Source organism: Melopsittacus undulatus, chromosome 3 (genome assembly GCF_012275295.1).
Source record: "Melopsittacus undulatus isolate bMelUnd1 chromosome 3, bMelUnd1.mat.Z, whole genome shotgun sequence".
Lineage (NCBI taxonomy): Eukaryota > Metazoa > Chordata > Aves > Psittaciformes > Psittaculidae > Melopsittacus > Melopsittacus undulatus.
Window position 1 is genome coordinate 79,445,416 of NC_047529.1, and position 27,598 is coordinate 79,473,013.

Genomic DNA, 27,598 nt, shown 5'->3' on the forward strand with positions numbered 1-27,598 from the left:
AGCACTTCACTGTGGAAAAGCTCCAACTGATGGGCACAGTCACCATATGTAGTAATGCTTCACAGTGCTAATTCATATGGAAAAGTGCTTAATTGAATTTGAAGGGGTAGAAAAATAGAGGCACATTGCACAAGTAACTAAACCATTATGGGATTTTAAGCTGGATTTTTTCTCCAGCTGATACCAGACTCTTCTAAAAAAATCATGTGAGCCACCTATTTGTACCTTAAACACTGGTCAAATATCTGCCGTCAGAAACCACGTATCTTAGACACTCAGAAAAAAGAAGCAATTTCACATCTCTCACTTTTTTTTGTCTGAGAATTTTCTACAGTGGCCTAGGGTATTCCTGAACCAATTGTTTGTTCCCTCTTGTGAACAACATGGCACCCTCAGTTGATGAAACTATCTGCAAGACATCAGTAAAACAGTCCTAATGAAAGAAGGATAAAAAGTCTCATTCGAACATCGAGTATCAATGCACCTGTATGAACAGCAACTTGGTTCTACAGCACCTCTGCTATCTGGAAAGCTATGGTGATAATGATATTTAAAAAATGTGCAGTATCAAATGCATGAAAGATTTACGCTCAGCCATAAAAGCTCTTCCTATTCTCATTTCCCTTATGTAAGGTTGTGAATGTTACACAACCAAGGACATTTAGGTGGAGAACAGGTGGCAAGATACACAATAGGCAGTATGGATTTAGACAAAAACTGACTTCTGTGCAACTACATATTAATACTAATGCAGATGAAATGATGGCAGCTTCAGGAAATTCATTACAAACTCAATTTTAGCTTCTCAAAAAAATGATAGCATGAAATGCTCTGTGTATATTTATACCAACTATGAGAAGGTGCTGCAGGGTCACACAGCATAAATATTTGCCAACAAGTAGCTTTGATGTTTCTCTCAGAAACAACCAATCTCCCCAGCCCTGCCAGAGACAATGTGCATTTCTGAAATCTCACACATTCAGAGCTACCAAAGCCATATGCTTCTTTGGAGGCAAACACAAACACACATGCTTGTTGAGGCTGCCAAGCACCCACACCATAAACAGGATTATCTCCTTGGCTAAAGCACAACAAGTGCTACACCGTAACTGCACAAGCTGCTTTCACCAAATCAGTATCTGTGTAGCTGTACATCTCATTACTCGATAGAGAACAATTAAGCTAAGAATCAGCAATGAGAGAGAAGAGGCTGTCATTCCCAAGACTAAACTGATTATCCAGTGCTGTCACCCAGATACACTGCTACTTCCACCAACCATTCCACTTGCAAGGCACGATGTTATTGAAAACTGGTGCTGTTTATGATACAATTTTCTTTCTTGCAATACTATCAAAGCAAGGTTTTAACCAAAACTTCATTTAATAACTGTTTAATTTCTGCTACCCTTTCCTCACATTTCCTTCACGCTTCATCTCTTCCTTCAACTATAGTGTGAAGGACTGCAGATTACTATTTTTCCATGTGGTGCTTGGTGAGGATTTCCGTGGATAGCAGTCCAGCTTCAAGAAACTATTCTTCATCCTCCCTTCCTCTGCTGCTCACAATCACCCATGTGCCAGCGCAACTGAGAGGGCAGCACTGCTGTTTGTGTAGCTGCACATACCAGAGAAAGTGATAGTGGCTAAAATATAACCCAGGTTAAAAAACCCCTATTGTAACCCTGATCAGATCACACATCCAGTTTACCATAAAGACAAAGCCAGTATAAAGCAGAGAGACAGAGATGGCTTAAATACTGTATCTATGGAAAGAATTACTCAAACTGTTCAAAAGTGATCACTGAAATGTACCAGCAGAAACAGTGAGTTGTGCAGGGACACATGGCTTGGGCTGGGATTCCTGAAATCAGTCTTGTTGCCAGAAGTCAGAATCCTGTGAAACAAAACATGCAGATTACCCACGACCTGCCTCGAGACTGTGTTCAGGATTCCCATCTTTTGCATCCTAATCTGGACATCTGACTTTAAACTGTTTGGCTACTGGAGAAAGGAGTTAATCTTTTTAACTCCCCATAGCCAATCCCTGAAACTGCTTAAAACAACCTGTTTCTTTCCTCCTTCATTTCTTCTGCTTTTAAGTTTCCGTTGACTTCCTTACCAAAACAGAGGCCAACAGAAAACATCTCTGAAAAGCCAGAGTCAATAGCAGTTGCAGCTAAACCACACTATTATGAGAAGCACTGGTGTTAGCTAGCTTAAATTGAATACCTTAAGTGAATGCTTGTCAGTGTCGCATTGTTTGAAGGGATCTGTTTTGGATGTTATACAATGTAAATATTTAAAACTATTTATTCTCAGAGAAAACATTAGATTCTGCTGAAAAACCCTGCATTTAACCAGAAAATATACAAAAGCACCTCTTAACTTGTAAAATTATTACATTTACTGCTTCAAGTTCTTTAAACATTCACTTTAGTCTCACTGCCTGTTTTTAACTATGAGATCACCACAGTTTAATTATGAGGTCACAACCTCTTGGTTTATTGTTATTGTTAAAATAAGCTGCTTGTTTTTAGTGAAATTCTTAAAATAGTTCAAAACGAAGGCACTAGCTTTTTTTGCTTTTTAATTTTAACTTATGCATTCACTGAAAGCAATAAAAAAGAATCGCCGGTTGGCTAAGTGAAACAGTATGCAGACATCACTCATTCCTCTTCTTGGGAAGGTTGCCAAATGAAAACATATGATGAAAGTATGTCTGAAGGTGCTGTGGGGGTGACAGAGTGCAGTGCAAAAACAATAGCTGACTCTGCACATTCAAATTCCTACTTCTAGTTTATACTCTGGATAAAATAAAAACATATTTACTGAAGTATCTGTGTATTCTGGTTACGGAAGATCTGTGGCTGACAGGATTCCCAAGTCTTCAGTATTCCCCTTCCTCTTTTGGCACAGGACAAGATTCAGTCAAGTTAAACAGTTTGTGAATCAACACCTAAGCCTGTGGCCTTAGAGATGTATTTTCCATTTCCCCAACTTTGAAACCCCAGCTGTGACCAAGAAAATTGCTTCACACAAAGAACAGGAAAATAGTGAAAACAAACACAGAAATGCAGTGCTGTCAAGAGCCTACAACCTCAAAAAACACGGATGGAGTGGAAGAAAGATAGCTTCCAACACCCAATTCAGAGCAAGAAGTGTCCCAGATACACCAAAATCTCTTTAATGGGAGTGGGGGGAGAGGCTGGTATAGCTCTGTGGAATCCCTCTTTCATGTGTCTTCACTGCTAGATAGTTTACTAGCAGTAGGGTGGGGGGAATAGTTTAAAAACTAGCATACCCAGGAGGGCAGCACAGTCTGCATTTTGAGATGAGAAATGATCTCCATCATTTATTAGGAAAAGTTTCAGTAAGGAGCATATATAATTTTATTTATTCTCACTCTAGTAGTGCTTAAGGACCTTTCACTGGGTCCATACATGATTAAACTCTACACTATATAAAGAAAGACAGAGAAGTTATTCGCCTCTTAGGTGAAAGAACAGACCTGTGTTGGGCTGATGTGAGAGCAAACACACAATGGATAGCTTTCACAGCTTAACAGCCATGGTATTAGTGGAGGAAACCCCTAGTACCTCTGAGAGTATCCCCATTCAGTCACAGTGGGATTGAAAAGGTGACCAGTTTGATGACCAAACTGTGATCTTATGCTCCAGATTTGCCCAAGTTATAGCTAGTTATATAAATACATATTAAAATATTATACATAAATAAAATTATTAACAAATTAAATATACAATATAATAAATATTATAGCTGCCAAGGAGAGGTGCCATGCTTGACCTTGTGCTCACCGCCAGGGATGGGCTGGGGGGGGGAATGTGACTCTCCAAGGCAGCCGTGGCTGCAGTGAACACAAGATGGTGGAATTTAAGATCCTCAGGACAATGAGAAGGGCATGCAGCACACTCACTGCCCTGGACTTCAAGAGAGTGGACTTTGGCCTCTTCAGGAACCTGCTCAGTAAGGTTCCATGGGATAAAGCCCTGGGAAGCCCAAGACTGCTGGTTGATATTCAAGGATCACCTGCTCCAAACTCAGGAGCACTGTATCCCAACAAAAAGGAAATGGGGCAAGAAAGCCAGGTGGCCTTCTATGATGGCGTAACAAAACTGATAGATAGGGGCAAAGCAGCTGATGTCATCTACCTGGACTTGTGCAAAGTGTTCAACACTGTTCTGCACAACATCCTTGTCTCTAAACTGGAGAAACATCAATTAGATGGATGGATCACCCTATGGGTAAAGAATTGGCTGGATGGTTGCACGCAGAGTTGTAGTCAACAGAAGAACTTCTTTACTGTAAGAGTGACAGAGCACTGGAACAGGTTGCCCAGGGGGGTCGTGGAGTCTCCTACATTGGAGATATTCAAGGCCCACCTGGACAAGTTCCTGTGTGATGTACTCTAGGTTACCCTGCTCTTGCAGGGGAGTTGGACTAGATGATCCTTTGAGGTCCCTTCCAACCCTTGTGATTCTGTGATTCTGTAATGAATGGTGTAACGAGGCCAGGTTGGATAGAGTCTTGGGTGACACGGTCTAGTGTGTGGTGTCCCTGCCCTTGGCAGGGGGGTTGGAACTAGATGGTTCTTTCCAACCCTAACCATTCTATGCTCATGCTCCCAGGAGGGGTAGAACAACACCAGTGCTGAAGCTGCTAAGTGCCTGAATGCCTCCCTGAGAAGTGCTCCTTCTCAACCTCATTCCCACTGGATGGCTCCAAGCTGAGAAAGCTCTCCTTTGTTCTGCAGTCTGGCCAGGCAATTCACTACACTCAGCCAAAATAAGTGTGCAGTCAACTTCCACAGTACAACCTGGAATTGTTTTCATTTGTCATGATGTTACCTAGAGCAGAGCACTGGAAAAAATAGATGTCTGACAAACTTGGAAGACTGGAACAACGCCTTCTCTCCTTTTTGTGACCTTTACATGCTTAGTTTTTCAGTGCTGCATAAATCATGTTATTTGAGGCTTTTCTGTTGGTTTTTATCTGTCAGGTTACCATCTCAGTCTTTAAATGGGACAATACTAACTCACTGACTGGCCAGATATGCTAATCCTGCCTCATGCCATATGCCTGTTCTTCTGTCTCCTGGAGTGCTAGTCCATTGCACACCACCTGTCTTGCAGGAAGAGGCAATGCACCTCTTAAAGACTTAAAGTCTGCCTTTATTCAGACCTGTGTTTCCTCCCCCAGGTTAAGGAGGGTTGCTGTAAGTCAAGGGAGAGTTCACCACAGGAAAAGAGAGGAGACCAGGATAGTGAAAGGCAGATTACTCAACAGTAATGCATCCGTGAGAAATATAGCTTCCCCCATGCCAGGAAGAGGCACTGAAACCAGATAAATTTGGGAATGGGATGTATACGTTTCCATTGTCTCCTATCCTCACGCTAGTTATCTAAACTTAATTTTAATGGATCAGTCAGCTTTATTTTGTGTAATAGCTTTCGGCTACAACTTACACACTCATACTTCAATAAAAGTGAACCCAGAAGGGAAGTCAACAGTGATAAGAGAGTTGATATTTCAATATTTTCCTTATGTAGCAAGAATATATACAATGAAAAAAAAAAAACAAAAAACAAAAAAACCCAAAACCCAAATCCCAACACCACAGATTATTTTATAGAGTTCAAGAGGATTTTAAACCAAATTTATCCCCAAAACACCAAAGAAAAATTCTTGGTAAGAAACAAATTCAACAGTAAAGTAAGAGGTTAGTGTGCAGTGGGAGGCAAAAATTCATATTAAAACCACATGCTACTACAGTATTTGTTACAATTACTGCTAATAACGAGGGATGGAACTATGTCCTTTCACTTACAGAGCCTCTAGGGACAATGACAGGGAGGAACCATCTGTCTGAATCCCATCTTACTACATCTACTCTTTCTTAATTGTCTGTTACTCCTAGCTATTACTCAAAGTTGACTGTTATCCTGTTAATAATAGTTACCCCTTTGAGCAGAAGATATCAGTCCTCTAAACTGCTACATCAAACAAATCCTATTACAACCTTAATTAATATCTGGACAGGCTTATTTGGAAGAGGTATCTTTCTTTCACATCTCTCTGAGCCCAGTGACCAAATGACCTACCATACTGTACAAGCGATAGCATTGCTGTTTCACTCAGCTACTTCCAACTGCTTCAGTCCCTATCCTTTGCAAAGCAAGAATGAAACAGAAGCCTGAACTTTACACTGGTTTTGTTGGCCTGAATTTACTTCTTTTACAGTATTTTAAAATCCTTTCAACATATTTTTGAGGCTTATAATACTTAAGTTATGGGATATTAAGTTGATGTAAAGATGTGATTTATTCCCTTTGTGCTTAAGATCATGCTGCTTATGCAGTGCAGAACAGAATAATGTGTCTGGGAAAGACATTAAAGTAGAAATCAATCTCATTTTCTTCTTTCATACTCCACCTTTACCAATCCTTTCTACTCATTCATACCACAAGACCGTAACCTACATGGAATATTGTAACAGCAGAGCTTGGGACTCATCAAACAATAATGTACTATCTCTGTAACATAAATGTCCTATAGGGAAAACTATTACACATATTTCTGTAAGATTTTTTTTGTTTCCATTTTATTATGCAAAACCTGAAAAATTATATCCTCTGTTTCCAGAGTATCTCATTAGAGACAAACTCAGAAAGGCAGATACATCATCCATTTTTTGGCTGTAAAAATGTTCTGTGGGCAAAATGCTTTGAATAGATGTTGTAGCACTCAAATTCACAAGGTATTTCCATCTATTCTGTGGAGGCAGTAGTTAATACCAATAAGAGTTGGCTGAATTACTGACATTTGGCAAAACAATGTGAGAGGTGGAAAGAAGAAATAAAATGGGTGCAACAGATATGGTGTACCTATCAGGGAGGAGAGTGAAAGACAACATAGGGCATATCTACCTCAGGCTGAACTTTTTACTGGAGAGAAGAATCAAAACAGGAACTTTCAGCCATTTAAAAGAATGAAGCTGAGGTTCTGCTGTTAAAAAATAGCATTCAGATATTTTCTAAAGAAAGTTAAGTAGCACTATCAACTGGGCAACAGGATCTGAAATTTGACAAGGGCTTCTTTGGTGCCAGAGAAGTCTGTTTTGCTGAATAAATTTTAACCCACCCACATGTGGACAGTCAGAAAGGTCCTGAGAAATCATTTGTATAACCTTCTCAGCAATACAACCCTCCAAATGTTCTGCCTGCATGGAGGTACTCCAGCATAGCACTTTCAGGGGCCTGAGCAGCCCTTCCTTGCAAGTTGCTCCTCTTGACAGTTCATGCTGCTGAGATGTTACTTTGCAGACAGACAACTGTAATAACATAGTCTGCACTCTTCAATCTCAGAACTGAAACCTCGACCACAATATCCTTTGTTAGGTTATCTGACTAACTGACTAAGCAAATTAAACACAAAACCCAAGCAAGGATCAGAGGAACAATGATAGGTGGAGGAACCCTAGTAATGTAATCAGTGGAAAAACCTAATCAGTGAAAATAAGAGCACATTGAATTGCTCGTTGCCTAAGACCACACAAGGGGAAGGATGGGACCATTGTCCTTGGTGTGAAATGGAGAGTCAATGGAGAAACTCATCAGAAAACTTTGTAAATGAAAGGGTGTGACTGAGTACAGCAGCACAGGTTTGCTGTAGGAGGAAGAGCATTTTACACATAAATGTAAAACTCATGACAGGATTTTAGAAGGGGACTGTAGAAATGTGTAAAGATTGTTAGGGCACATTTAATAGAAGGACCAAAGATGGGGAACAAGCATAATCAAGATGGATTGAGGAGGAGGAAGTATGGGAAAAAATAGAGGGAAAAGGGGAAGATAGGCAAGACAGGAGTGTAAAGTTGTCTGGTTGGCAGCTTGTTTTACTGAAGTCTGAGCTTGAGGACTACAGTCTGTCCTCTATTCTCATTAAATCTGATTTCTACCTTCTGTGTGGGTGTGCTTTCTACTCTAGATGCATATGTATGAATGCTAAAGAGCAGGAGGAGAGGCATGAGTGCCAGCAACTGGAGTCAGCTGTGAACCTCAGTGGATCCTGTTGCCAGCAACTGGAGAAGGACAGGGGTACTGCAGGCTGCTCCTGAAGAGACTGAGTATCTAAGGCTTACAGCAGCAGTGACCCATATATCATGTGTGTCATACTGTGCTAGAAGACTCCAGTCCTTACTGGCAGAAGAGAAGGAATAGGACTGGGCAAGTTACGTTCTTCATGCTCATCTGAGGGCTGTGGGTGTGTAAATGCAGTGCTTTCTCTCTGAGCAGACATATAGCACGAGTGTGTACACATGCTACCTTCTCATACAGAGACTGAATGCTTCAAGGAACCACAACTTGGTGCAATAGCCATGACAGTGAGATGGTAACTATATTTAATTTTAGCTGATTGTCAGGACAAACACCATGTCTGTGAGGTGTTTGTGGAGAAGTCTCCCATAATAATTTGTGAATGTTTCACCTACATACTTTTATGTTAAACAGGAAAGTATCAGAATCACCATTCAATGCACTAAATAACCACCATTACCAGCAAGTATCCTGAACCTCTGATAAGATAAGCCACAGATTGTTTTGTTCTCTCCAGCTTTTGTGATTTTAAGCCAAGTCAAGCCTCTTTCCAAGTATGTTAGATAGCTTTATTGCAATGTTCTTTTTTTAAATCCAACACTGATGCAGCATGCATTTATTAAAGCAGAACAAAAACCAACCAAAAAACCCCAACCAACCGACCAACCAGCCCTTCAGAAGGTCAAATAAACCCTCTTACCTCCAAGCTGTAGAGATACTTGAAACTGGTTTTCTGCCTGGCTGCCTCTTCCACAGCTTGAGCTAATTTTACTGCTCCTCCACCACCAGCTGACCAGTGATTGCAGGGTACAGCATCAAATGCTCCAGACTGCTTTGCAATCTTACACACTAGATCAACCTCAGCAGCAGAGTCGGTTCTGCCAACCAAACAGTTCCATCTCATTATTTTAATTAGTTATCTTTTATAACATTATATACTTAGACTTATTCTACAATCAACAGTTGTAAAGCAAATATATACAGAAACTGTTCCATATACATAATGTATTTATATACAGTGTATGTATGTGTTATAGTCAACTAACATGTAAGATTAATAGTTCCATAGCAGTATATACATTTTTAGTGGTTTTAAAACCTTAAGAACAAGTTAGGATTTAAAGGTCTTTATATTCATAACGGAAAAAGGAAATTCTTTAATAGCTTAATTGGTCCATGCCAAAATGGATTAATATAAAAATCAAGAAGAGTGTAAAATTTTAGCTGTGCATTTACTCACAAGAGTAATGAAACACTAGACTTACTTGAAGATATTTACAGCAACCACAACAGGAACTCCAAAGAGCTGAGCAATTTGAATCTGTTTTTGTAGATTACAGCAGCCACCAGCTACCAGCTGGAGATTCTGTGCATTTAAATAAAAATTAATGGAAATTGTAAGATACATTAAGTCTTCTCCAGCCAAAGAATTTTCCATAAATTAAACTGAACATAAACAGTGATGTTCATGACAGTTGCAGGCAAGTAAAATGCTTCCAGACAAAAATATCCTGACACTTATTAATTCTCATTTCAGTTAATAAGCAACAGACATATTTAACTAAGCAGTGCCCAAAATTTGCACATGAATGCATTGCTGTCTTCTGGGATAGGAGACAACAGTGCGGCTGATGACTGGTTGCCTGTCACAACTGTGAAAGGGCTGTTAGTCTCTAGATGTGCTAGATGCATAGTCTAATCTATATGTACACATATATCCCAGAAAAAATACAAACATATTACTGTATTTTCTTATTTATTCTTTTACCTCACACTTTGTAGGCCTTAATTGCAAAACACACATATCCCTTAGTCTGATAAAACTAAAAGACCATAATTTGTCTACAGTGAACAGACAAGAAAACAAACCTCTAGAATACTCTAGTTTGAAGAGTGACAACCAACACCAAATGTGAAACACAAAGAGATTAAAACTGTTGTTTAATGAATAGGTTAAGCTATCATTAATTTCAGGGAGTGTTTTTGACCTCTGCACCCCTCTGCTCTTGTGCTTCCTTGAATGACACTATGATGGACTGAAGAACTGAGCAGCATGACAATTTTGTGGATCTGGAAAAACTACTGGAAAAAGTTATTTTTCAGCTAGCTCAGCTCCTCAGTACAATCTACTGTGCAGTCACACACATAGCACACACAAGAGAGATAACACTAAGTGGCTGGGGGAAGATTGGCAATGCCTGTTAGAGGTGTTCATTGAATGTCAGCATTAGAGCATACTATTGTCAAACATGAGGGTGCACACCATCCATCCAGAAGAACAAGTTCTGATTCTTCATACACCACGTTAGTATGTCCTTTTAAACAAAAACTTCTCCTAAAGTTTTATAATAGTTTTTCTTACCTCTTCTGTGTATTCTTTCTTCAAGGGGGCACCAGCAGTTACCTGCAATAATAAACAATTGACATCATCACAGATTGACACTTGTCATAATCCTAATTGGTCACAAGTGCATTTTTGCTTACTTTTCATACTGCCAGTCAGCACATAACATTGCGTGCAAAATCTCAGCTCAACTGCAGCTTCTGTTTTATTCCAATAAAACTAATACATGGAGAAAAGCAACACTTCCTACTGTATTTGAATATCAAGATACAGGTAGTAATTCAACAACTAGTTGTAAAAGACTTATTACAGGGGAGGTAATGGGATCCCATGCTTAACAACGCACCAGCAGTGCAAAGACAATGAAGAGTAACCTCCAACATCTGGCTGAAGGAATAACAGTGACACAGCTGTCTAGAAGAACATCATCTTTGGGTGTCCTGTAATTAGTGCCCATGACAAGGAGCTGAATGCAAATAAGTTACTCTGCTGGAAAGCACAAAGGTACACAGAAAAAGAGTATCGTCAGAGTACTATTCTGAATCTACAAGGACCACAACACACTGATCCCAGGTGCTGGACTTTGTCACTTTGGTTTTGGTCCATTTCATAGCTAATCTCCCAGTAAAAATATCTGCTACTCTACATGCCCCTATGATACATTATGTAAACAAATGAAAGCTTGATACTTCTAAAGACACAGATCAGACAGAAATAGAAACAGTTATCAAGACATTATTAAGTTCTATTTTTTGCTAGATTTAATGATACATACATGACAAATACATCTGCACTGGTAGGTATGGAAGAATATCAATAGAAAAAAGAAAACTTGCATTAGAACTGGACTAAAAATGTAAAAAGTTATATATCAAACTGAAAGACTGAAAAAGGACAACTCAGCTTTAGCACTAAGAAATTGTTAGCTCTAAGGGAGACCATGCATTCCAAAATTTTGTGCCTGTGGAAACAGCTCTGGCATTTTCACCCAGTGAGACTGTTTCCCTGGTAGCATCACCTCTTGCATGCTGCTGGACAGATGAAAGTGTGTCTGTCTGTCTGGCTAGTCTGATCTGACTGTGTGACTGAGGAGTACTTCTACAATCAGTAATCTGTACAAGCCTCTTCATGGTTTAAATAGCAAAAACCAATATACTGGTGACTTTTGGTACACTGGGAAAACACTTGCAAAATTTTATCAGTTACCTTGGTATCCCTGAGGGAATTAAACTGAGCATATTGGAAGGACAGAAAGATTTCCGTTACTGCAGTGAAATAAATCACAAAACCTTCCCTAAAAATGTTCCCTACTTCTATGTGCATACTGCAACCCAAACCCTTCAAATTCCTCCTCAGCTGCCAACTTTTCCAGCCTTTGACTACTGGCTGGGAAAGAGCACATAGTGAGTGTGCTTACAAACACTATTTTAAAAGGCAGAGAAAAGAATACATATACGTATTATAGCTTTTTATTTCATGCAAGCAAATTAGCAAGATTTAATACTTCTACAGAGCTTTTTCATCCTTCCTCTTTCACCTGTGTCTTTCCATTCCTGCATAGAGGTAACTTCTATATAATGAGGTAACTCAGGAAGGATACCTAAATACTGGCCCACAGGCTACCCCAAGTATTTCTTAAACCAAGATATTTCACTTATTTCAAACATCTGCAATAATTTTATCCTCTAAAAAGGTGCAAAAAACTTACATTTGGCCCACCTCCATGCATCTTCAAAGCCCTCACTGTAGCAACAAGTACAACCACACTGGGAACTAAGCCAGAAGCTCTGCATTTGATGTTGAAGAATTTCTCCATCCCAATGTCAGCACCAAAGCCAGCTTCAGTTACTGTTAAACATTAAAAAAAACAAAACAAAACAACACATAAAACATGCTTTCAGTTAAACACTGGGAGATATTTCTACTTTAGCATACAGTGCACTTAAATATATACAAGTACTCAGTTTTAAATGAACTTTCAAATAGTGGTCTATTTACATTACTGACTCTGATTAAAAAACTATTCCCACCTTAGAAATAAATTATCTTATTCTTGATATGCACAATATGTCATCAGAAGTAAGTCACATAGGGGGAAAATCCTCAAGAAATCCAAAATAGTTTGAATCACAGTATTTTAAAAACATCTAATCCTCTAAAATGGCTGTTTCTGTGAAATTATGTTTAAATGTCTTACACAAATAAGACTTCCATTTATTATTCCTCCTCCCTTGATTTCACTAATGATATGCTTCCATCACAACTAATGGGCCTAAATTCTCCTAGGTTTGCAGAACTTCTGATCACTTCTTGGTTTTGTGAAGAGGATGTTTAATTATAAACATAAACCAGCAGTTACTGGCATGTCTCAGTGTTGAAGATACTATTAAATAGTGAATTTTATAACGGGATTTTGCACCAAAGTCAGACATTGGTGTAACATGACCCAGGACAAGCAACTGTACAGAATTAGGATACACCTGGCACAATGGTTTTAGCGAATCTACAAATAAAAGAGAAGCTAATCTCTATTAAATCATGTCAGTCTCTTCAAAGACTGTTTTTTCAAGTACCTATTATTTCAATTATCTCTTTCAAAATCCAAATAATTTCTTTTCATGAGACAAACTACAAGCACACAGCAACTAAAAAATAAATAAAAAATCAAGGGATTAAGTCTTCCGTTGGTTGAAAAATTGCCAATATAACTATTTCCCACCAGAACAAACTGAAGAGTTAGGTTCAGTGTGTGCCGTTGGAAGATATGAAGGGATTTTCAGGCAGGGTGGGAAAATAGCTTACTCCTGAGGCTTCTGGACCTGACTCTAAGCAGGGCTGGTAACATGAACTTATAACCCCAATCAGTTTGCAAAACTAGTAAATTTTCCTTTTTCTCTTGACAGCAGTTTTGACTCTCATACTTAGGACTGGAGGGGCCACAAACAGCTGATTGAACATTTTGGGGCTGGAAATCTTCAGCAGGGTTGAGGAGGAGGAGGCACAGATCTGCTCTGCTGCTGTGGGAGGAAGCATCTTTCTGTTGGCAGCCGATATGCTTTAGGAAGTCCCAGCCTTTGTACATTTGTCCTTGCCCCACTGGTCCTTTTCCACCTCTTCTTCATTTTGCACACACTGAAACAATTGCCTGTGTGGCTCTGCTCAGAGGGAGGAAATGGCTGGGGGGAGGAAGGAAGAACTAGCAAACAAGGGGATGGCTGTGAGGGAGCAAAGACCTCTTGAAATAGTAATATGGCGAGTGTCATAATTAACATTCTCCAAAATCACTGTAATAAGTATATTATCTTTTACTGAACAGCCCTGAGAAAGAGACATACCACACATGGAAACAAAAAAAAAAGAAAGAGGTTTACACAAACACAATAATTCACAGGAACAAAGCTAATGTCAGGATAAGTCGTATTAAAAGCAGAGCCAGGGATCACATGTCTGCTTTCCAGTAACCCCCATTCTTCTTCTCTGGTCTCTTCTGTGGTACAGGGTGATTAATGAGACCTCTGAGTCATGAATATATAACCATGATCAATCTTTAATATAAACAATAGATAAACTACCAAGTACTTGAGAGGGTGGGAAAATAATTTGTCTCTTAGCGATTGCCAGCTTATACACATAGCAGTCTCCTAACATTTCCAAACAGAGTTTCCAGGGAGTTAATCCTTTTCATGCCAAGCCTTTTAGAACCATAGAATCATAGAATAGTTAGGACTGGAAAAGACCTTAAGATCATCTAGTTCCAAACCCCCTGCCATGGGCAGGGACACCTTACACTAAAACATGTCACCCAAGGCTTCAACCAACCTGGCCTTGAACACTGCCAGGGATGGAGCATTCACTACCTCCCTGGGCAACCCATTCCAGTACCTCACCACCCTAACAGGAAAGAATTTCTTCCTTATATCCAATCTAAATCTCTGCTGTTTTAAGTTTTAACCCGTTACCCCTTGTCCTATAACTATAGTCCCTAATGAATAGTCCCTCACTAGCATCCCTGTAGGCTCCCTTCAGATACTGGAAGGCTGCTATGAGATCTCCACGCAGCCTTCTCTTCTCCAGGCTGAACAGCCCCAACTTTCTCAGCCTGTCTTCATATGGGAGGTGCTCCAGTCCCCTGATCATCCTCATGGCCCTCCTCTGGACTTGTTCTAACAGTTCCATGTCCTTTTTATGTTGAGGACACCAGAACTGCATACAATACTCCAAATGAGGTCTCACGAGAGCAGAGTAGAGGGGCAGGATCACCTCCTTCAACCTTCTGGTCACACTCCTTTTGATGCAGCCCAGAATATGGTTGGCTTTCTGGGCTGCAAGCGCACACTGAAGCCAGCTCATGTTCATTTTCTCATCAACCAACACCCCCAAGTCCTTCTCCACACGGCTGCACTGAATCTCTTCTCCACCCAACCTGTAGTTGTGCCTGGGATTGCTCCAACCCAGGTGTAGGACCTTGCACTTGGCATGGTTAAACTTCATGAGGTTGGCATCAGCCCACCTCACAAGTGTGTCAAGGTCCCTCTGGATGGCATTCCTTCCCTCCAGCATATCAACAGAACCACACAGCTCGGTGTCATCGGCAAACTTGCTGAGGACGCACTCAATTCTATTGTCCATGTCACCAACAAAGATGTTGAACAAGACCCGTCCCAACGCTGATCCCTGAGGGACACCACTTGTTACTGGTCTCCAGATGGACATTGAGCCATTGACCACAACCCTTTGTGTGTGGCCATTCAGCCAGTTCTTTATCCACCGAGTGGTCCACCTATCAAATTGATGTCTCTCCAATTTAGAGACAAGGATGTCATGTGGGACAGTGTCAAATGCTTTGCACAAGTCCAGGTAGATGACGTCAACTGCTCCACCTCTCACCATCAGTTTCGTAGCCCCATCATAGAAGGCCACCAAATTGGTCAGGGAGAATTTCCCCTTAGTGAAGCAAGGGGAAGTTATTCAAGTTTTGAAGGGTGAATTTTCCTTAGAGAAAGGCGGATTGTAAGTCTACCTTTCAGTGAGAGAAAAGCAAGATGTCAGCCTGCCAGGAAGCACAGCAACTCATGAAGTTGTTAGCCACCCTTCAGACAGCTATGGAAAATGCTGAGAAAAACTGTGCAGTGCACTTATCTGGATAGCTATGCATATTTTTCTGTTCTTTGCAATGTTTTCCTTTGATGTAAAGGGAAAAATGCACATTTGCCAAAACAACCCAAACCATATATCAATATCCAAAAAGCTAACAGAACACCAGTGTTCACTGAGGAGAGTGCTGCAACATGGAGAATGAGATTTCTTAATTTGAAGCAAAGGAAAGGGAGACCAATATCAGTGCTTTCTTCAGTGTGCGGAAGGAAACAGGATGTTGTAGTAAAGCTGCCTGGATGAAAGTTGCAACTTCATTTTATTCCCTCCAAGGAATAGCGAGAAGATAGAGAATATGCCAAGCTATTATACTTTAAAATCTTTGTGCTAAAACACTTAATACAATTACTTTTAGATTGTTTCCTGCTTTCAAATGAAAGAGTAAATGAAAAGCAAATACAGACTACAAATGGAAAGTTTCAAGCTAGTCTACATTTAGAGATTATGAGATAAAACAGCTAATAACTTGAAATGCAAGAACAGAAATGTAAAGTGATACATGTGCTCACTTATTTCAGTTATCATTTCATTTACACAGTTTGTCAACAGAAGGCAATTAGAAATTACAGGTAAACTGATCAAGATTTTTGGGAACAAATGTATACCTAGGCAGATGTGGTCTGTTGTACCTCAAGTGAAAGATAGTTTGACGCAACTACTATTATCTGCCAACACCGTCTTTATCCAGCTTCAGTCCCCCTCCCCAAAAGCTCTTTATCCTGTCCCCTGCCAAGGAGCCATTTTGCAGCCCCATCAATCACTGCTACCTGGGCTGCTGCCCACAAGCAGGTAAGGGGTTTGTAATAGATGTGATGATATCAGTATGATGTTAACCGCTTGCTCTGATTTCCTGGCCACAAACCCAGCAGTTTTGAAGAAAGTAAATAGGTAATTTTTTTGCCTTCAGTAAGGTAACAGAAAACATACAGGTATTTGCATTTCCAGCCTGAGAACAAAATCCCACGGCAACATATGACAGCCCCGGATTTTTACAGTTCCAGGCCTTGATTTGCATTCTGGATCCTATTCTTGCACTGACAAGGCTGGACAATGATCTGGACAAATATGAAAATATTATTTTCTGGATGTAATTTTCAGTGAGAAAAGCTCTCTTGACTCTCCTGCTGTGTGGCCATATAAAATGCAAACACTAATTCTACAAACACTCCGTTGCTTGATTTTATGCTTCTATTTTACAGCCTAAGTATCATAAGGAAGGTTAGAATGAGGATTAATAATTAAAATTTCATGCATCAGCAGTGCACTACCATTACATTACTTTTAATAGTGTGCCATAAGTCAAATCTTGCAATTAATACACATATTACATTTTGCCGAGGTGAGTAGCTCCAGAAAGGACGCCTTCAACACCAGAGCAAGGGGAAATATAGCATCCAGGAGCCGCAATTCTGAGGGTGAAGAGCTCAGCAGAAAGGTCTGTTACAGGCTGCCCAATCAGGAGGGCTCTGTGGATGCTCTCTATAGACAGATAGGAGCAGCCTCACGCTCTCAGGCCCTTGTCCTCATGGGGGCCTTCAACCACCCTGACATCTGTTGGAGGGATGGTACAGCTTGGCACAAGCAATCCAGGAGGTTTCTCGATTGTGTGGAAGACAATTTCCTTCTGCAAGCAATAGAGGAGCCAACAAGGAGGGGTGCCCTGCTTGACCTCGTGCTCACCAACAGGAACGGGCTGGTTGGAAATGTGACACTCCAGAGGAGCCTTGGGTGCAGCGATCATGAGATGGTCGAGTTTGAGATCCTCAGGACAGTGAGAAAAGCGTGCAGTAAGCTCACTCCCTTGGACTGCAAGAGAGCAGACTTTGGCCTCTTCAGGAACCTGCTTAGCAGGGTTCCATAGGATAGAGCCCTAGAGGGCAGGGGGGGCCAAGACTGTTGGTTAATATTCAAGGATCACCTGCTCCAAGGTCAGGAGTGTTGCATCCCGACTAGAAGGAAGTGCAGCAGGAGGGCCAGGAAACCTCCTTGGATGGATAAGGAGCTGCTGAGGAAACTTAAGAGGAGAAAAAAGAAGTTTATAAAAGGTGGAAGAAAGGACAGGTAGCCTGGGAAGAATACAAGGATATTGCCTGGGAAGCTAGGAACCAGGTAAGGAAAGCTAAGGCCCAGTTAGAATTAAACTTGGCTAGGGATGTGAAAGATAAGAGGAAAGGCTTCTGTAGGTATGCAGCAAACAAAAGACCGACTAGGGACAATGCAGGCCCTCTCTGAAAGCTGTCAGGAGAACTGGCTACCCTGGGTTTGGAGAAGGCTGAGGTTCTGAATAACTTCTTTGCCTCAGTCTTCACCAGCAAATTCTCTGACCACACAACCCAAGTCTTGGAAGGCAGACACAGGGACTGTGAGAATGAAGACCTTGGGCCCACTGTACGAGAGGATCTGGTTCGAGACCATCTTAAGAACCTGAATGTGCACAAGTCCATGGGATCTGATGAAATCCATCCACGGGTCCTGAAGGAGCTGGCAAATGAAGTTGCAAAGCCACTGGCCATCATATTTGAAAAATCATGGCAGTCAGGTGAAGTTCCTGATGACTGGAAAAGGGGAAAATTCCCCATTTTCAAGAAGGGGAAAATGGATGACCTGGGGAATTACAGACCAGTCAGTCTCACCTCTGTGCCTGGCAAAATCTGGGAGCTGATTCTCCTGGAAGGCATGCTAGGGCACATGAAAAACAACAAGGTGCTTGGTGACAGCCAGCATGGCTTTACTAGGGGGAACTCCTGCCTGACCAATTTGGTGGCCTTCTATGACGGGGCTACAGAACTGATGGACAGGGGCAGAGCAGTTGATGTCATCTACCTGGACTTGTGCAAAGCATTTGACACTGTCCCACGTGACATCCTTGTCTCTAAATTGGACTGTCATCAATTTGATGGAGGGACCACTTAGTGGATAAGGAACTGGCTGGATGGCTGCATGCAAAAAGTTGTAGTCAATGGCTCAATGTCCAGCTGGAGACCAGTAACGGGTGGTTACTCTTCCTTCACGGTTGGTGTTGAGACAAATCTCATTCAACATCAGTCTCCGATTTCACTTTAGTGTTCATGTAAATGAACAAATCACTCTGATGGTTTTGTTTCTTGTTTATAATTACCATAACCTCTTCATCGAATTACTGCCTTGCCAAGCACATCTGGGAATATTTTATCACCTACACATGACTATAGCTCAAATAGTGTCATGGTTTAAGCAGCTAATCAGCTTCCATCATCATGCTTAATACAAAACATAATTTTTCCCCATGTAAAAATACATTTATCATGCTATAGCTGCATAAAGTGGTTTCACATTAGCCTCACATTTATGTATGTGTTAAAGCCTTAGAGAAAGTGATATTTAGGGTTTGTTTTTTTTTTAAGATATTACACCCACAATTGATGTAAACTGAGGGTCATTCCCAGTGAAAGTAGCTTCTCCCTAGTCAGCCCTTTTTATCAACCAATCAATGTCAAAATAAAACATTTGTACTATAAAGGGCCAAGTCAGATGCATACACATGAGGCAAAGCTTTAGGACACAAATTGTGAACCTGGAATCCTGAACAATGTAAAAGGAAATGGAAACTCTGAGCTGCAAGCTGCCATTTACTCCCCACATATAAACATATCTGTTCTGGTGCAGCTGTCTGATGGTAAACTCAGGAAAAGAAGAGTTCAAAGTCAGAGAAGCACATGAACTGTGAACCTGGAGCTGGAGGCATGCTAGCTGTAAAGTACTGATAGGTTCATGTTTAAGTGAAAAATACCAAGGTGCACAACTGCCAAAATAAACTAGGATGATCAGTGATTTCTCTAACAGGATATCATATTTTTGTTAGTATAACTAAGGATGAATAAACCAGATGTTTGTCCATTCTGACTCTGGCAAATGTTTGATGTGAACTTCCATTATTATGACTGATTTTGGAATGCAACAGATACTTTTTTTCTCTTCTATTCCCCCCCCTTCCCCCCCCTTCCCCTCTCTCCTAACAGAGGGAGTTTTCCTGTTCATTTTTCTTCCAATGTATTCTCAGATGGCATTCAATACAGGCACTTGCTGCTACCACTGCTGGACACAAAGTGCAGCACACATGCCTATGTTAAGGCTGAACATTTTTCATGGCATGAGGAAAATAATTTGCAGAGGCTAACAAAGTATTATGTTGTTATTGTTAGGCCTAGGAGAAAAGGTAATAGGAAAAATATTTGCCACTTAGTTAAGCAGAACAAAATTGCATTGGAGGTATTTTTCACTCTGCTAAAGAAAGATGCCAGGGCAGTATGTGCTCTGCAGAGGTACGGGCACTGCAGTTTTCTGAGTTTTGACCACCAATACACACTTTTGACTAAACCATAAGATACAGCAGTCCTGCATTCTTAAGCCAAAAGGATCACATTTTTAACAACTATTAACGGGATTTCTTCTGAAAGAGGTCATAAGCAAAATAAACTTTACTCTCAGAAAGCAGATTATATGAAGTTATGTTCAATAGTAAAAATACTATTGAGACTCTCTGTGTGGAATTCTCTCCAAACATAGACAGAAAAGCTCACCTGCATGAGCATACCCAGAGAGGCACACTGTAAATGCCCAGTTTCTGGTTCTACTGGCATACCTCCCAAGCTGCAGTACTCAAGTTCTAGCACTTGAGACCCCTCCTAATATAAATTTCTTTGGAGGTAAAAAGTCTTGTGGAAATTTTCAACTTCTCCACATAAACAAAATGTCAGCTGAAACAAAGATTTGCATTGAAGTACCCTGCCATCATACCCCATGACAGTAGCAGTTCCACTCATGCTGCCTTCCTCCAAAGAAGACCTGTCTCCAGTGGCTGAGAGTCTCAGGACATCACTGCCTGCCTCCTGGCAGCCAGGGCTGCATGGCGAGCTCAGCACCCAGGAATACACTTAATTTAAATGCTGATTCCCCTTAACAAATTATTTCAACCTTTTGATCAGAAACAGTTCTTTTTCCATAAGAGATGAATTTTACTATTTGAATGCAGAGCAGTTTTAAGTAAGAAACTAAAAGTTATAGCATAACCTCTCACAGTTATTCACTTTTGATGCCAACTGCTGTTAACTCTCCAAAAGACTCCCACACCTTAAATGAATAGGCACAATGACTCATACAGATTATTCCCAGACTATAGACAAAAATCTAAAAGAGAAACTTCACTTTATTTGCTAGAAGGTGAAGATAACCCTTCAATTTCAATTATCTCACAATTAAGGATACAATTCCTCTTTGTCGATTTTAAATGCCTGCTTATATATATATATGCTGCACATGTTGGATTTTAAATTCAAGGGGGAAATAAAACTGAAAAACCCAGGAGCTGACAGGAGCAGGACAGAAAGCATGCCCTGCACATCTCCACAGCTCTGCTTGCCTCCCCCTCTTGAAAATATGCAGAAGTGCAACTGCAGTGATTCCTTCCTACAAAGCACCAATTTAGGGCATGGTTTTACACTGTGGCTTAACCAAATGAGCACCCTGCCTTGCTGAAAGGGCAATTCCTGTTCCCTCTTAAGTCTTCCAATATTCACCCCCCTGCTCTCTCCATGCTGCCCAGGCTTCCCACAGGTTTTGGCACCCATCTAATTGGAAGGTAAACTACTGGAATATGCTAACCAGAAAACAAACTGAAAAACACAGATCAACTACAACAGAAAAATTTCCACTGAGTTAGATTTGAATCAGCTGAAGTGAGACCAGACAAGTGTCTGAACGTGGTCAAAAAAGCAGCAAAAGTAGACAAGCAAAAGCAGAGGAAGGAAGGGAGATGCTGATTTAAATGGTAGAAAACTCTTCATCCCTAGCCACCTTGTCAAACCGTACTCTGATATTTCAAATGTAAACCTTACATGTTCCTGCAATGCACTAATAATGAGCTTGTTACTTATATTTATTACTAGAGATTAAAAGACTGAAGACATCTTACAAACCACAAACAATTCATTCTAATATAAATAAATGAGCTGTATGTGGCTTCACAGGCTACATGTTCCTCTGACATCCTCTGCTAAGTCTGCTGGGTTTTACAGTCACTTTCTCTTAACTCCTGTGTCCTATACTCATCTAAACTCTCATAATTCTTAGGGTAAGTGGTGGCCCCAACAGGAACTGTAATGCATAACGGAATACACAAACCAAATATACACTGTTTCCCCTTTTCTAATCTCCTTTTATGACTATATTAATTAGAAAAGTTCAAACAGAATTGTGAATTTTAGGTTGCATCCTTTTACTATTCATAGCACATTTCCTTTGAGGTAAGAGAGTATCATTTGCTGATAAGACAAATGACCATGTTTTTAAAGTGGAGCACAATTAATGACACAGGAATAAGGCAATTACTTCATCTCAAATATCTCTGCTTAAGAGATCATCATGGCCTTTGGCAAAGAATTATTAAACTTCTAGTAATTACAAAATGAAAACCTCACCACTTTTTTATTTGGAGCTGCATGGAAGGAATAAGTAACAGCAGCACAGATGGATCTTCATTTAATGCCATTCTTGTATAATTCCCCAACTGCAAGGAGTATATTAACTTCTGGTACCCCCAGTACTGCCTAAGTGTTTAAAATAAATTTCATGACATCTAAACCTTGTCTGTCTGCCTGTCTCACTGCTAAACTTTCATTTACTTTGACTTTTAAAAGATCCAGTTCTCTGAAGCTCCCACCACAAACTGAAGCTGAGACTGACAGCTCTATTGAGCATTCAGGTTTTGGATCCTCCTACTCCCTTGGAAGAGCTATGGAAAATGCATCTTGAACGTGCTATGAAGAAGTCATGTTACAAGCATCACTGTCTTCAAGAGAGCCTGAAGATTTATTCCCTAGAAAAGTTCTACCCATTTCACTAAATGGCCATGAAGTAACACCTGTGTTAGCACCAATATTGCCTTGAATCATGAAAAAGAAAAGAGGGGATGCAAAGGACTTATTCTTGAGACAGAACACCACTTCAGCATATGCTCTGGAAGATGACATACATTCTAAAGAGCAGCAGAAATACAATCAGGCAACAAGTGATGATATAGGTCATGAATGACAAATACATAATTTTTTTTGCAGCCATACAGGGTACCCTCAGAGCCTACCACAACTCAGGGACAAAATCCATCTAATCAACCACCACTACCACCCACTGGTCTGCAGGTGCTCATGCACTCCTGCATGACTTCAGATAGGCACTAGGCATGGCCATGAGAGGTGGCGAGGGCATGAAATCACCTTGCCAGTCATACATACTCCTCCTTGCTCTCATCACAAAACAAGAGCACCTGCGTGCATGGATGGCAGGAGAGTGGTGTCGGCTGAGGCTGTAGTGGATGTCACACAACAAAGAGCCATCGCTGAATCAGGATGATCAATGCTCCTGTCACTTGGTGCAATCACCCGAGGCATACCAGGCATGGAGTCATCAATCATTGAAGTGTAAGACTACCCCATAATGCATGCAACTATTCGCCTTGGGCTGCTGCCTTGTTAAAACTCCCCCAGCCTCTTCATCAAGGCACACATTTTGAGAAGTATCCACATTCTGCCCTTCTAAAAACCTGGGGAGTGCTTGCTTATTATGATAATGATTTCACCCATGACTTAGGAACTGTCTTTTCATGTATGCATGTAGTGAATACTGCTCCTTTGTGACTGCCCTGAGAGGGGACACAACACTATTCTTGATAAAACTACTGAGCCATGTTTTAGAAATTCACGGCAAAGAGCATCTCCGGTTATGTATCCCCAGGAAGAAGAGTATTCCACGGCACTAGCAGTTAGTCTTGATAAAAAAATGCCCAAGGAAACATCTGATGCAAAGGCAAATAAGACTATCCCAAGAACTTACGGAGCTGAGCGCTGGCCAACTTCTACAGAGTGCAATACATGTACCAAACACATACAGAATTTAAAATATCAATACACAGAAAGACTTTCCATGGAGAAAGAAAGCACCAGATACTGTTAGTAATATTTTAGGAAATGGGAATAAATGCCTAGCAGCATACATGTGGCATAAGCAACAGAAGAGCAGATGAGGGTAAAAAAAATAAGCACGTAAAGCCCACTGTGCTGCACAGACCCTGTGAAATAGCCACATGCATGGAGAAAAGTAGCAGAAGAAACTCTGGAAATCATGAAAGCTTTTGAGATGCAAGCCCTCCAATACGTTTTGAGGTAGGCATTAACTTGACTGTAATCATCTATGCACTTAAAATAAATTGTACAAACCTAGCATCTGAACCTCAACTCAAAGTGTAAGATTAATGGCTTCTGTCAAACTTATGAATATGTATTTACAGTTTTCTTTATAATTTTTGGATGAGGATAAAGGACTCAGCTGGTTAAAATTGCTGTGGAAAATAACAATGTCTGTTGAACCATACGTGTGTGTATACATGTAATCTATCTTAGAGTAAGAATCACAAACTGAGGAGACTAAAGGTACTAAGGTCACACACCAGCAAATTCCACATGGAGAAGGAGTTTCCTACATGGATTTCTCAATTAAGAACGTAACTGAAACTGAAATCAAACAAACCATTATTCTGCTAGAGTACAAGACAAATCCATTCAACTGCTCATGGCTAAACCAATTCTATAATGCCTACTGTGAATTTCTCCACTTAACCACAATTCAGGTAAATAAGGCAACAGAACTGCCATAGCGAACTACCTATTACCAGTTCTAAAGTATTTGTACATTATTAGTGGATCTCCCTTTACTACAGATTATAAATTACTATTCTTTTTTTAGTCTTCATAATTGGTCATCATCTTGTCATCTCAGCTATTCTGTTGCCTTTAGCCCTCCCCCTCATTTTTGTGCTTTCTCACTCCTCATGCAGCAAAGGACCCCAAACCATATATTGAATTAATAATTGGCTGCAGAAAAAGCTGAACCTGCAATCTTTGATTTATGAAGCTGTTACTCAGCCTCTTGGGAGCTCTGTTTGAGATGGAGGCGGCAGATAGATGCAGCGTCCTCATGCATGTAAAACATCTGCTGTCCCTGAAGCTTCATTCCCACTCTGAGCTTTTAGTCAGGGTAAGCTGAAGATACATTACAAGCATATGCCTTATTACTGCAGGAAGCAAAGTTGAAGAGTTTGAGATTGTCAGCTTCAATAAAGCTGTCAGCACAGCAAATCAAGAATAAAGAGACCCACCATATAAAAGACAGATAGGCCACCCAAAATTTAAAAATAGTTGTAATCCACATTTTCTCTTACTGTATTTGAATCTAATCTGTTTCCTCAATCAAATCAAATTAATTACACAGCAGTTTTATATAACTACAAAAATAAAATTACAAGGTCAGAGCAGCAAACTGACCCTGATATACCATTTAGGATATAAATCTTTTCTTTTAATGTATTATTTTATAGAATCAAAGACCTTTCAAATATTGTCAACATCTGACCTTCAAAAGCACTTTGGCTTCCTGCCAAAGCAACACTCTTCCCATTAACAAATCATACTGGCCATACATAACCTAGGATTATTTGCAATCTAATTAATATGTTTAGAAATGGATAAATGGTTTTGAAACAAGTTTATATCCCTAGTCATGGATTCTTGACATTTTTCTTTAAGGCTAATCACACCAGGTTATAAGACCAGATATGTAAGCAAACCTAATTTCTGTTTTCAAAGGGAAACACCTATTTTTCTGTTAAAACTATTTAGAAACTTCCAGCATATAACAACACATCTGGTTTGCTGTTTGAAAACTCAAAAACTCCAACAATTTGAAGTCAGTGTATTTTCAGAGAAATCACAGTTATTTTTTCTTTATCATCTAGTACTTCATAAAATTTATGAAGCAAAACAAAACACCTTCAAATAAAAATCTTAGGAACTGTCTTTTTTTCTTCCAAAAACATCTAAAGACATACATTAACCTTTTCTGCAAACCGTGACATTATTTCAATTGGGCTGGTAGGGGGGGTAGCACAGGCAAAGAAGTAAATATTTTGGAGTCCTGATCCCAAAGAAAACAATGTAGCTTTGAACAATTCTCCCTGAAACACCTATTAACTGAGCTCAGTGCACATGTGTTTATGGAATACCAGTGAAAAACAGCAAATCAACTCTGCTAATACGAACTTGTACTAGACTATATTAAAATTCTGCCAACTATAACCACCATAATAAAAAATGGGAATACATGCATTTGCATTCTCACCACATTTCACATTTGTGCTGACTTCTCTGAGCACTGAAGATTTAAGACAACAGTTCACAAAGTAAACAAACACTGCACCATCCATACTCGCATATCATTAGCAATTTTAATTATAAAAGCTTTCAGAAAACAAAGCACTCTTGCCTGCAGATTCAGAACACTGGCTCAGAAAATAAAAAGCAAAACCAGTTTCTCCAGTATTACAGAAATGTCTGAACAAACTGAATACTTATGCAAGTAGTCCATAAAATGAACATTAGAATTCAATACCAAAAAGCCAATAAAATAAAAAAAAATCTAATAAAGAGCTTTCATTTTCAAATGTTATTAAAAATAAACCATCCACTAAAATTAAAATTCAGCCTTTGAAATGGGACTTGAACTCTTTATGTATACTCTGCCCTGCTGACCCTTGCTAAAGGGTATAAGTCAATATGAAATACAAATGAGGAGAGGATGATGGATTTTCTGCCAAATAACCCTAAGCAAAAGTAACACTGTTAGCTAGGGAGCCTGCTTTTATTTCCTTTGCCAAGTGATGAATTAAGTGAACTTCCTAGCATGTATGATGTTTTATTGTTTGCATTTTTTTAACCTCTGATTCTTATCTTTTCATAAATAAAAGCAATGCAACCAGTAGGTAACAAAAGAACAAAAGGAACTGCTTAGTTGCTTCTTATGAGAGTTTTAAAACTAGGTAAGATTGCTAACTTGGGGAGGAAAGGGAACATAAATTGGACAGAAGTTGCAATGTCATCAGTTTCGACTTAGTAGAATGGTATTTTATTTATCAGGAACTGAGCAGTACCTCTACTTTCTGAATGACTGACAGATGCTTCCTATCTATTTTTACCTCGGGATAACTGTCCTGAGACTGAGAATAATGGACAGCCTTTAACAGTTGTACACTCCATACTTTTAATTTATGAATGCCATTGACAGAGGAACAAGTTGTGTTAAGCTCTAACACGCTGCAGAAGAGGTCAGCATACAGGGCATTAAAGTACCATGTCAGCTTGTTGGTGAATTCCTGACGCATGTTTAAGTACCGGCAGCTGCTATGGCTTTACAAAAGACCTGTTACCTTAAAGTTCCTATTATTGTATTGTTCACATCTCCCCATTTGCTATGGTGAGACAGTTCTTGCATCCAAGAAAGTTTATAAACGGAACAGGCAAATCGGGAAGAATGGGATTACATATGCAGGCATGGGGACTGAAATTGCTTAAGGCCATGAAGCTAGTCAAGGATGAAGGTTGCCTCAGCTTTTTAAGGACAAGGAAATGTCAATCAGAGAATGTGTGCTGCTGGTGACAAGCCATGGACTCAGCAGCATTGTCTTCTCACCTTTTACCAGGCAAGAAAGAAGAGAAAGAAGAGGTCTCCTCAAGCTACCAACTCTTCCAGGAGCAAGTCAGCAGGAATATTCACGTTTCCCTTCCTGCTGCCCCAGCATCGTCGTGGCAACCCCCCACACCCCATACATTCCCAACACAAACACTATCTCACTACATCTCCCTTCTACTCTGAAAATCCATATGAGAAGAAAGCATGGCTTTCTCAAATAAGCTATGCATGTCCAGTTCTTTGCTTGCTTCTGACCCAACCATCTCAGTTACAGTATGCCTTTGCATTCAGTGCATGACCAACACACACAGAGGCCACTTCGTAGCTCTTAGTCTGTGAAAAAAAAACATTTAATTCCTTTGCCAGTGAGGCTCAGAGCAGCATCCATCCACCAGCAATGTTCCAAAAAATCCCCTTGAAAACAACCATGCAA

The 27,598-nt window shown here is 40.1% G+C and overlaps 1 protein-coding gene across 1 annotated transcript in view; it reads right to left on the reverse strand.

Moving 5' to 3' along the window:
* The window catches only part of MTHFD1L (methylenetetrahydrofolate dehydrogenase (NADP+ dependent) 1 like), a 156,496-nt gene that overhangs the window by 57,553 nt on the left and 71,345 nt on the right, over nucleotides 1-27,598 (reverse strand). The window contains exons 21-24 of the mRNA XM_034060760.1: nucleotides 12,167-12,306; nucleotides 10,477-10,518; nucleotides 9,380-9,480; nucleotides 8,815-8,992 (exon numbers count right to left, since the gene is read on the reverse strand). Coding sequence (XP_033916651.1) covers nucleotides 8,815-8,992; nucleotides 9,380-9,480; nucleotides 10,477-10,518; nucleotides 12,167-12,306 — 461 coding nt within the window. The remainder of the gene's footprint in view (nucleotides 1-8,814; nucleotides 8,993-9,379; nucleotides 9,481-10,476; nucleotides 10,519-12,166; nucleotides 12,307-27,598) is intronic.